Source organism: Calidris pugnax, unplaced genomic scaffold (genome assembly GCF_001431845.1).
Source record: "Calidris pugnax isolate Ruff unplaced genomic scaffold, ASM143184v1 scaffold211, whole genome shotgun sequence".
NCBI classification, from domain to species: Eukaryota; Metazoa; Chordata; class Aves; order Charadriiformes; family Scolopacidae; genus Calidris; species Calidris pugnax.
The window spans coordinates 208,764-221,553 of record NW_015091083.1 but is presented as its reverse complement, the minus strand read 5'-3'; the positions used below and the strand labels follow the sequence as shown (position 1 = coordinate 221,553).

The window sequence follows — 12,790 nt, the reverse complement described above, 5'->3', positions numbered from 1 at the left end:
TTACCAAATGGCAGATAGATACTGGCAAAACTCTTGCTAATAAAGCTTTATAGCATTGGCATAGCCCACATTTCAATTTGAAATCACAATAATGAAGTCACATTACTCTGCTGATATTCTGAATCACTTCCACCCTTGACTTCAGTTCTGTTGGCTCACTCTCACATGGATGTACTCACTGATTGATCACACAAAACCATGAAAGCCCAGGTACAATCTCCCTGAAATATCAAAATACTGAAGTGCTGTTTTCTTTCCAGAGACTAGAGATATTGTAAAACTGATTTTTTGGTTTTACTATAGATCACTTGGAGACAATACAGAATCTTTTCTTAAAAATGTAAAAACTTTAAGAGGATTAAAATTCCTTCCACATATAATGAAATTACATTCTCATTTTCCACAGGGGTTTTGTTTTTTCAACAAATACAATGTTAGGAAGCAAGTATCTCTCTGCTATAAACAGTGAAAGATAAGAATTGCTTACTACTGTTGAGCCAGAAGAGCATATAAACTGTTACATCCATCAGATTCAAATCATTGCACAAATAAACAGAACCATTAACAATTCTAAATATTATCCTCTTACTACATGCATTTTCTGTACGTATGAACTACCAAGTCAAAATAAATAACTTTAAAACCCCACAGTCCTATTATAATTCCTTCCTGTAGCTCTGTTTTTCTTACTTGAAGAATAAGTGCTATCTATCATAGCTGAAATCATGCCCAGAGGCTCAGAAAGTTTTCTTTATATGCTACCTCTATGATACCCTTTTCACTCCTTGGCAAGTCATTAAGTTCCACAACTGTTCCTGCTCTTGCTGTCTTGGAAGTTCTTACCATTCATTTTGGTTTAACACCACAATAGCAGGCCCCTCTGCAAGTTATTTCAACATCAAAAGTTATAAGGTATATATGAATGCTAAGACTATTCAGTGCAACATGCATGAAGACATGACCACCAATCAAATTCAAATACTTTCTTACTCATTTAGGCTGCACAGCTATACACAAAGCTTTGAATTTATTGCGTATCGGACAAGAAAGTATCTCATTTGGAATCTGACACCTAAACAGGAATACTTACCCTGCTGCAACTGCAGGAGGGATGACCAGTATGAGTTTAAGCTGTGCTTCATGCAGAGCTTCAGAAAGGTGAATGAGCAAGTGAATCAACTCCCTGAAATAGAAATATATCGTTAGAGGGAAAGGCAGTAAAACTGGTGCTATATATTGGCAAGAGCAATCTAACAAGTAACTGTAGAAATAATGGAAAATATGCAGCTGGCAAGAGAGCAAAACATATTTTGTAGTGAATAACCATAGCAGAAAAAAAACATGAGGAAGAGTGATCAGAGGTTTACCCTCTTCCAGGACCAAGAGCATTGAACTGCTGGAGATGGTCTTAGTTTTATTGGAACTGGTGATCACCTTGGAGCTCAAACATTTCCTAATTGTATTTTAATCTAATTATGCATTGTTAGCATGTAAAACCAGCATACATTATCAGAGCAGGTTACCTCTTGAGGTCATATTCAGTAAAAAGAATTAAATCAATAGAAGAATCAAACACAGTTCTGAAACAAGCAGCTATTGAATAGATTCAAGTTGTCAATCTATTACTACACATGAGGTCTGAGAATTTGTAAAGATGCTTTTACAGCAAGACACACAATCTTCAAGGGATATTTCTGAAGCCTGTATTTAGAAATATTTCTGCTGCTGTTTTTTTTCTGTATAAATAGTCCTTTTGTTTCTCAATACATTATAGCTACAAAATAAATGTTTGACAATGTCATATCTGGAAATATCACCTTCCATATGCATCATTTAAAGGCTTTCACAGAAGCTGATTTTCATATCCAAATTCTAAACATTTCAATAGGAAAATAAACTCCAAAATTCTCACATAAACTGTTTTGGGTCTTCCCGATTTGACGGGTGATATTAAAAGTAAATCCTTCAGAGACAGACTGCAGATACAAAAAAAGTTTAATGACTATTGTTATCTTAAGAGGAGTCCAATATTACCCCCAATTTGCACTATAAATATGGCCCTTTTGTGTGCTTTCCTTAAGTGATTAGATTTTTCCGAACAAAGTCAAGTTTCACACTTATCCACTGACAGGCTGGATACACAAAGGCAGTCAGATATGAGATCAGCACAGAACTCTAGATCTGTTCAGAACTACGCTTAAACCTGAACCGAATAGAAAGCAACTTTGTGACCAATTACAGTAGGCTTAAAGTGCTAAAGCAGCAAAAGCAAAACATACATAAGTGATCATCCAAGTTATTTGCTCCACTTAAACTGAATTGGACCCAAACTCTCAGAAATAACTTTTGGTAATGTCATGCCTTTCAAGGCAGTATCATCCTCGAGATATTCTTCTGAAATCATTGATCTTCCAATATAATTATCCATCACAGTAATGATGCTTGACTTGCACAATGTAAAGACTATTCAAAGGTAACAAAGTATTTTAATTCTCCCTGAAATGGTTTGCTGCCTGATGAAAACCTCCTAAGGACAGTACAAAAGCCATTACTCTCAAAATCCTAGCAAATCAAGTTTTATCACTTTCTCAATACTTTTGTGCTTACAATTTGAGAGCTGGCTGTGCTGAACAGCTCTTGACAATGAGCTGTCACACTGCCACCTATATTTCTCTTTCGGGGGGAAACATGAGATTACAGGAATCAGCTTTTGGTCTGTCTGCAGCATGTACTTCTACCATTCTTGCTCTGGGAAAGTAAGAGCTTTCCCTCCCATTTCCTTATCATATGCATCCCACATTAAGAGTGTCATGATTCAGAGAAATCAATTATAGCAAAGAAGAATCCTTTTCTTTAGGAACGCATTAAAAAATTACAGCCCTAAACTAAACAGACATTTATTGATTCCAACGTATGCATCACAGCTCCCACGACATAGTCTTATCAAAAACTATAATCAGTATTAGAACGAGCTAAGCCTTCTTTCCCACTGATTTGTGTCTCATGGCTAAGTGACCTTTTTAACTAATTATGCCCAAACTGCAGTATGAGTGCACCCTTTATTAGATGTCAGAGATGCTACATAGAAGATAAATTTCACCAAGATTCAATTCCTCTGGCTCTGAGATGATTCTACACTGTTCATCAGCAGGAATCTCTTTTCTCTGCCAGCCTGTCTTTGCTAGCTGTAGCAACTTTGAGACTTCGACACCACGCAAAACACTCGCTGACTTTAAATGTAATGCTTTATAAGGTGAGAGGAGAGAAGGAGGGGCAGAATAGGATAAAAGAACCTAACATAAGTGCAAAGCAAGATAACGTCTTTTTCTTTTCATTTAGAAACAAGGCCAACACCCTCGCGTCCACTCTGCATCTCCACGTATCTACCCCAGCTCCTAAAACTTTGCTATCCAGGTAGAAATGATTTGAAGCATAAGAAGAAAAGCAATTGGGATTATTTTGAACAAGATGCAGAGAAAAAAAATATCAAGTGAATATCGAATTCAAGGTTTCCCCTTTCTTGGCAATGTCAGACACTGGTGGTTAGCTAGCAGAGGTAAAAATCTATCCACAAAAGCAGTGACGTGCACACAAAAACAGTGACTTCACAAAAGCAGTCATATTTTAAAACTAGAAAGGCATAGAGCGTAGAACCACAACCTACACCTGTAAATGAAGGACAGAGATTTTTGGCCTGATAAAGGGGCAGGAGTGCAGTTTGGATTGCTGGTTGTATTTTGTAGCTAACAGACAGGACTCTAAGTAAAACCAGACTCTATCAAAACAGCCACTTCTCTCCTCCCACCACCAAATCTGCGCAGAATAGCTCTGGCCAAAAAATAATTAGCTTCAACTTGAAGGACGTCAGGAAGAAAAGGGGTAGCTGGACAACTGCAGATTCTTGCTCAAGAAACCCAGATTAACATCTGCTCACTAACCTGTCAAACCAGGTCTCTGTGCCCTTAAAACTTTTTAGCAAATCAGACAGGATTAATGGTTGAAGACTTAATTTAGGCTCCCTTCCATTTGTCAGCCAAGACAGATTATGTAAATCAAATGTACACTCTTCCCCTCTCCCCCAAACAGCAAGAGCAGAATGCTCATTTATCTTGTGCTATAAATTAAAACTTTACTGTGTCTCAACAGTGCTTTCCAATGTTTTAAACACAATATCCTCCAATGCTACCACTGGTAATTTTGATAGAAAAGCTACTGACATTTTAAACATTATAATGAGTTGCAGAAAAGTAGGAATAGAATCAGTCTTCCTGAAAAGGCTTCATTAAATATTTACCAGAGACTTCACCATTGTCAAATTTAACTTCAGAGCAGCTACTAAAACATTGGCAGCTTTAAGGCTCTATCTTGAGCTAATTAAGGTCTACTTCATTCCTACTGTTTCAGGCCTTCTGTTATCATTACTATATGGTAGGTCAATTTTCCAAGTGTTCATGATTTCAAAGTATTTTCTTCCCTATAAAATATTGAAGGCCTCCAAATTTTCATTACCCAAAGCGTCAGGGAAGCTTATTTTTTCAGAAGTCCCTTCTTCCAGCATCACTGGTCTATTTCATTTGTGACACCTTGTACTACAGTTTACTTTACGCACAAGAGAGCGTGTAGGTGTATTCAAAAAGCCTTGCAGAAGACATGTGAAGCTGTTGTAGCCCTCCCTTCAGTTACATGACCTTTCAGAACTCTGCAATTTTCCAACTTCAGCCACTTTTTTGCACAAGTTGGTAGTCAGTACTCCCTAAAATTTATGCCTTGTCAAGAAAATTGGACAGAATAAAGCTGTCTATTTCAAGAAGAAATTGCCCTTTTGTACCATTTCATTGCCTAGTTAATACTGAGAAACTGGAATGAATTATGGCAAATCTTTGATTAATAGATTAATTTTTCAGGGACTAACATGAAGGATAGAACTGCCAGAAGAGCTTTTTGCTCCTATACTCCTACCAACATTAATATGATGTCTGAAGGTCATCTTCTGCATGATACCAAGTGCCTGCAGCACGTGATGACAAAAAAAAAAAATTAAAAAAAAATCATGTTTTTTAGATTGAGTCTGTGTGCTGGCAGTGCCATCTGTCAGCTAATGCCAGGCTGATCAGAATAATGAGTACACTTTTATTTACGCTGTGAGATTCTGATGGGTACATTCATGTCTTGTTCACAACATGACACACATCTCTGGAGAAAAAAAAACACTCGATAAACCCCAAGTCCCCCAAGTATGATTAACAAGAGAGACATGGTTCTGTCTAGCTGTTAACTAAATAAGCAGGAGAATCTTTGCTTGCTTGCTCAGTTATCTCAATATTTCTGCCACGTACGTTTCTAAATTTAAATCACAGAATCTTCATGATTGGAAGGGACCTTTGAGATCATCGAGCCCAACCACAAAAAAAAACCACAAAAAACACACAAATCAACAATCTCAGGCACTAGAGCATGCCCTCTAGTGCCAGGGCTACACATTTCTTAAATACCTCCAGGGATGGCGACTCCACCACCTCCCTGGGCAGGCTGTTCCAGTGCCTGACCACTCTCTCAGGAAAGTAATTCTTCCTAAGATCTAATCTAAACCTCCCCTGCCACAACTTCAGACCATTTCCTCTGGTCCTGTCATTATTCCCCAGGATTAATAACTTGGAATATTTTATTGCAAAATTAGTCAATAAAGCTTTAGATAAAAGACAGTTATTTAATTAAGAAGCAGCAAAACACATTAGAATTGAGCTATCGTCTGCAAAGGATATTTTCGCTAATTTAGATTTTTGTTAGGAGACAAATTTCTTATGTATTAAAATAAAAGGTGGAAAGCTGAATCCTTTTTTACTGTGCAATGACTGTCAGCATGAGAGGAAGCAGCATTAGTTAAATGCAGTTTTTCACCTCACATTAAATTTGACCCGATTGTGATTTGTATATCAGTAACTCTGTTCCCAGAAATCCCAGGAAAGATGTACCAGTACTATAGAGGGTACTGTATTAGAGATCTACAGGAGCCCAAACTGGTCAGGATAATCCCCCTAAAACTTAGGTACACACACACATCAAGACAATTCAGGCTCTTCGGATAGAACAGGTGGTATTTTCGCATCTAAATATAAGAACCTAATGGCATTTTATACATCCAAAGGTACATAAAGTATGCACACAGGGTTGCTGTCTAAGACTCGAGGCATCTAGGACCATCTTTGCTGTCTAAGACTCGAGGCATCTAGGACCTTATGTGAACAGCCAGAGACCAGGCTGCTTAGGATATCTAACATGAAACAAGGCTGCTATATTTAGGCAAATAATTCTCTTAAATAAAATTTATACTGTTGGTAAAAATCAATATTTAAATGAATATGCAAAAGAAAGCAGTATAATGGATTGATATAATTTAAGATAATAATATAATTTAACACTTTAGTATGCTGAGCATTACAGAGCAATTCAAACCCCAAACCAGAATGAATAGAAAATTTTTTGTTCTTGAAAACAAACAAAACCAGACTATGTTAGTTCTGCTTAAGAAGATGTAAAACAAAATATATTGGTGAGCCTTAAACCACAGAATTTCATGTCTTAGCGGATGCCAGCAAAGTAACATCTTAGCAACATTTTACCTCATCTTTAATGCCAGCTGGGATAAACAGGAAACTGAAGGCTCTTTTTAGATAACTCAGGCCTCGCAGGAAGAACTTTCATTCATTTCTAATGTTGAAGTGAGTACATAAACCCCCAAGATTTTCTAGAAACATGCACAGGGCTGACAGAGAAGTGTCTGATTTTGCCTCATTTTAAAAATACTCAGTGATTGTAGGTTCTTAAAGAGGCTGGTCACAGGATTTATGGGTTAAAAAAGCTTTGCACAGAGTTAACCCTGTTACCTGGTTGCAAGTATCTCCATACAAAATTAAACTGTCAAAAGGTCTTTAGACAATTCAGTGTTTCAAGCCACAACATCAAGACAATGGGGAGAGCTTGTGTTATGAAGATGTCATCCTGCCTCTCTAACCCAACCAAAACTCATGTTCAGCTATTGAAAAAAAGGTATCTCATGGGGACACTTGCTGAGCTGAGATCTACTGAGAAGAGAGCTTCACCTGCAATTAATCCAGCTTTCTGATACATGTAGTGCTTAAATCATAACCCAATTTACTAGTGAATTAGGACACTAATTTGCAGTTTTTCAGATTCTTTTGCAGACTCACTTGCCTCAAGAAATATTGGTGCACTCTGCTAAAAAGTACCACTTATGAGAGTGGATGTATCAGCACTAACGTTCCATAAGCAAATCCCACTCCCTGATAATGTTAAGTCTGATAAAGAAATTTGTGCTATATTAAGTGTTCCTGCACCACTAAGGTAGCACACGGGATCGGATCATGGATCTTTTCCATAAGACCAATAAAAAAATAACAGGAATAATTTCCTCAGCTTTCCCCTCAACACAGACACAAGGAATGATGCACTAGAATAATTGAGTGCCATTTTATAAATTATTAATTTAATAGCTAGGTAAACACTTACTTTAAGTTTTGAAAAATAAAAAAAGTTTTGAAAAAAAAAAATTATTCTAAGTGAAATATTTTTTACCTAGATCCATACCACTGCTCTGTCATTTCATAAGGCAAGCTGGCAGCTACAGCATATCCCCGGATATTTTTTATGCTCCTGTGGTGTGTCTCAATAACATGTTGCTAACTGCTTACGTGAGACTATTCCTTGCATTTCAGAAAAAAAAACAAACACCACCACAACTTTTTTTAAACTAAAACATTTTCACACTAAATAATAGGAATGAAATGTATTAGCTAGGCAGGTCTCCTTGTATTGTCAGACAGCTCTGAAAGTAATTTGAAGGCAGACTATGAGCATCATTATGATCTTTTGTTCCTTTACCTGGAAGTAGGTTAAGCCAATTTCAGGTGTTTGACCTTGAAGGATCTGAATCAGGAAAGCCTTGACTATGTACCTAACAGTTCATACAGATGCTTTATAAGGAGCACACACAATTGCTGTTCTATGAATTCTTCACATCTCCGAAGGATTAGGGGTCATCTCTGTGTTGATATCCACCTGTCAGCTGACCCCCACCCTTCCAAGACTAAGAACACCGTTTACTACTGTTGTTCAGCACTTTGGAAAGACGCAATCTCAAGGCCGATCAGGTTTGACTCACGTTACAACACTGCCACTCTGTGGGCTGAAGAGGTCATGGGCTGCTCCAATTCTTTTCTGGCAGGGACAAGTGGAGCAAAAGATTCTCCGTGCTTACCCATTTATCATGAATAACTCCGCTCTGCTACTCCAGAGGAAATTAAGAGATCCCAAAGTAACAGCACCCAACGTGCAATAAAAACATAAGCTTGCCAAGGTGCTAAGTTCACTTAATTCTGCCCCTTAAGATCTGTTCAAAGCACCTATACACTCCAAAAAACATTGATAGGGAAAAAGTCTGGAGCAATGGATACCTTAGCCATCCAGTTTTGTCAGTTTGTCTATCACTTGCTGCAATCTCAAGATGAAGACACTGATCCCATAACTTAAAAGCATCATAAGATAAAATTTTAATGTAATGATGTGCTTCTACTTTCACAAAACAACTGTAATTCCACACGCAAGCCCAGCTTCAGCTTGCGGCCTAGATTAGACTTATTCAGAAAGCCTAACACAAGGTATTTTGCAACTTAAACACTCTAACCATTTCTAAGAGAGTGGCAAAAAATGGAGGAAGAAAACCAGAGATGGGTTTACAATGAAGCACTTAAAACTGTTATTGAAGAGGAGGAAAATCTGCAGTTCGTAACTTTTGTTTCTATTCACGTTTTTCTGCCAAACATGATCTTTCACATTTTTAGTTAGGAGAATCCTAAAGTCTTTTTCACAGGTGGCCACATATAATCAAACATTACTGACTCAGAGCAAAGGAGGATGTTACCATTATACTCTATGAGAATAACCTTCTCCTCCTCTGAGTTACGGAAAATACTTCCCACTCCTGTCTATCAATAACAGACAGTGAACGTGTGAGTGAGACTTCTATTATTTCACCTAAATAACACTCAGACACTGAAGGCTAGAGGAACCAAACAGCAGCAACTCCTCTAGTACAAATAGATCTTATCACACAAGATAGGACAAGCAATGCTGTTTTGAACCAGTGTTACTCCTGACAAAGCACAACGTTTGTACCATGCCACAAGTAAACTTCCCTTGGAACTAATAGAAAAGCATGTTTTGTTCATGTGTGTCATTTACAATACAGCACTTTGATGCTAGCATGCTTAAACTGGTGTTCAGTGAATCTTAAAATTACAGTAATACACTCTGTCTTACATTCCTGTAAGTTAACTAATAGGAAAAGCATCAATAAGCACAGTAGATAAACCGTCCACTACAGCCAACTTCTGTTTGACAGTTACTATTGCTCAAATCACCTCGTTGGTTGTCTTACTAAGATATTGCAATTGCTTCAGAGCTCAGCATAGAGATCAAATCTTAGGGACAACCTGGCAAATCACCTAATTATGTGCAAGAGCATCAAGGACCATTAGCTTAAGGATTATTTGTTTCAGTGCAAAAGATGGAGCCACTGACAAGGCTACAAAGATTCTGCACTTTCAATTCCTTGTTCCCAAGTGTTGATTTTATAGGAAAACACAGGACTCCGTTAATAGCACACACAGTTCTAGAAATAACTATTATGTGCCATCAGTCAATAACATTTGCCCTAAACAGAATAACATAAAATAACCATTTTTGAAAGGTGAAAAATCTTCCATAATGAAGCGTTCATTCTGTGGAGCTTTCTTTTAAGCTATTTTCCCCCCAGACATTTTAGGCAATAGAGAGATGGTTGGAATATTGTACTTTAGGAAATGGATGCCTGAATTTCCTGAGAGAACTAACACAAAATCTGAAGATTGCTGCACTGAATTATTCATTTCACCACACATTCTATTCTGCCTTTTCCTCCTGAAGCAGCAGTTTGGAACTTGCCTTACCTTGACTCTGTCCAAGATGTTAAGACAACCAAGGGGCTTTTGCTTAAGGATTTATTTTTTTTTTTGCAATGGATTAGAACATGTCAGGAAACAGCTTAATATGGATAAGCCCTTTAGTCTTAGCAGCTACAGTAAATTCAGACTCACTGAAACTTCATAGTGAAGCTACCAAAAGGTAGATCAACTACCCCAAAGTTTCAAATATACTGTGCTTGCATGAACTGGAAGGCAGTTTATCCCTAGATTTGCTTCAGGTTGGGGATTTTGGTTTTAGTTTCAATACATCTAAAAGAACTCTATATAAAGAGTTTGGAAGGTTTTCTTACTCATTCAAATTTGGTAGTCCTGAAAGCATCCCATGATTCTGAGCTTTACCCAGCAAGCCAAACCAATCAACGTTATAATAAAGGCCAGGGCCAACGTCTGAATAAGCATGCAATTAAGGTATCTTCTTAACCCTTGTACAACATCTTGCAGAACTTAAGTATGAAAGGCTAATGTCCACCAGGCCCACTATGAAGATTATTGTGTAATCTTGGAGCTTATGTAGAGTTCTCAAGGAGAACTCAGAGAGAACTTCATTCTACAATGAGTGGAACAATCTTCAGTTGTCCTAGAATGTGCATTTATTTATAATGACAAATTCAAATAACACGGGCAAATTAAAAAGATGCTTTAAAAGTGCCAATTTTTAGGAATTGCATCCTAGAGACTTATACTCACTTTTGCTTTTGATTTCCCAGCTGACTCCAAACTTCAACTACAAAACCATCAAAATTTTCATTCTAAATAAACAGAATTGACAACAGACAGTTAATCATCATTCTTATTCATTAGGCTTGTGCCAGAGAAGATAGTACAGTATTAAAGCAATTACTGAAGGTTTACTTGTCCTAGTGCACATTGAACGTGCTTTGTGTTCTTTTACCAGCTTTGTCTTTAATGTAGCATTTCATTAGGAACTCAAAGAGAAGCACAAATCATTTAACAAACACGCAAAAGATTAAAATCTCTTATTAGTTATACGTGACTTCTACTCTTACAGGATAAACCTGGATTGGATTGGGAAAATTCAGCCATTAATGAAAGTTGGTTATTAAGCAAATAATTTGACACACATTTACATGTATATTGGGAAAAAACTCATGAGTTCTCGAGTCTAAAGACGTAAATGCTAGCTTGGCATATATATGACTCCGAACATCTCCCACAATTAATCTCACTTGTGATAATTTATGTTTAGCATGATCAAGGATACTGTTGTACTTGAGTACCCTTTCCTTAAGAGGCCAATTGTTACTGAGGACCTAAAACTGATGTATCAGTTACAAATTTTAAGAAACCATTCAGTTTATCTCTACATATGATCCATCTTCCTCTAGAGGACACTAAGATTTCTTTACATCATGTAGTAAGTGAGAAAACTTATTCTGACAGTAATTAAGCAGGCTGTCATAAATCAACCACTGAAGCTGAATGTCTTGTGGGTGCAACTTGTCTAGTCCTACATACGCATAGTTCTAAAGTCATTAGCTAAAGGGCTGCCCAGAAAACCTTAGCAAACAGTAGCCATTCCTTAAGGGAAATCCTCTTCTCCTCTACCCAGCCTCTTAAGTTTGCCTAAAGGCAAACTGGTTTGTTTGACCTGAACAAAACTGTACAGCAACAGATACCCAGTGAGTTGGTGTTAAAAGTGGCTCTTTAGCATGCTGAGCCTGAATGTATTCCTGTAACGCAGAAAACAGCGCTCATTGCACTCATGATCCTTTTTCTGCCTATCAGAAAATGCCACTAATCAGGATAGTCCATGCTTGACAGATTTATTTTTTTAATAGAAATTAAAAAGAAAGCAGCCTGTTCACTAGGCAACCTCCATGAGAAGTTTATCAGGTATCCACTATTGCCCATATAACATTCAGCCTATCAGCTGTTTGGAACAGGTTTTATCAATCAGAGTTTATAGCAGGCAAAAGTCACCAGTGTCACTGCCAACAATAACTTAACAAGGCTATGTTGATCAGACTTATGTAGTCTCACTTTAGACTTGTAGTCAACTGCACTTAAGTGTTGCTATACTTCATATTTACAGGAATTGGCCACATACTAGGACACACTCTTAAGAATCCTGACTCATTATTGTTTGGAGCAAAATTTTATTTTGTAGAATATAAAACTACTGGAAATGAGAAAATACCCATTATAAAAGGAATCAAAATCTCACACAAATTAACAAAAACTTTGTACCTTGGCTAGTAGAACCATGTTCTTGGAAAGTTCCTCTATCTCATCCTCGCTGCCAAACACACTCTCGAAGTCCTGATAAGTCCAGCCATCAAACAAAATTCGAGGCACTATCAAGCAAAGTCAACAATCAGTACTGAAAATTAAGAATCTATTATCTAACTTGGAATATTTCTGCAGAAACAGAACACATCAGATAGAAGCAGAGCTGCCACTAAACAATGTATCCCATGACTAAGATCATTACATTTTTTATTTGACCGGCTTTAGCAGCACAGATAAATTGACACTGTACAACATTCTTCTTTGTTTTATCTTTAGTTAAAGGTCAGCATTGATGCAAGTTTTAAGAAAAGATACCTTCACTTGATTGAACTATCTTAACTGAATTACCACTTAGGGCCCAAAGTAGAGTCTTGAAAGAACACCAACATGAAACAGTAATCTTTCTCTAAGTTACGCATCTCTTCTACCACAAGAAGATAGAAAAGTTCACCTCAAACTCTAATTCACTAACAGAATCAACAGTTCAGTTACTTAGCTAT

General features: G+C 37.2%; 1 protein-coding gene across 3 annotated transcripts in view; it reads right to left on the bottom strand.

Annotated features, from left to right (window-relative positions):
• Nucleotides 1-12,790, bottom strand: part of CHID1 (chitinase domain containing 1) — a 131,690-nt gene that overhangs the window by 106,766 nt on the left and 12,134 nt on the right. For all 3 annotated transcript variants that reach the window (XM_014957433.1, XM_014957432.1, XM_014957431.1), the window contains exons 7-9: nt 12,249-12,355; nt 10,728-10,789; nt 1,091-1,183 (exon numbers count right to left, since the gene is read on the bottom strand). In XM_014957433.1, coding sequence (XP_014812919.1) covers nt 1,091-1,183; nt 10,728-10,789; nt 12,249-12,355 — 262 coding nt within the window. The remainder of the gene's footprint in view (nt 1-1,090; nt 1,184-10,727; nt 10,790-12,248; nt 12,356-12,790) is intronic.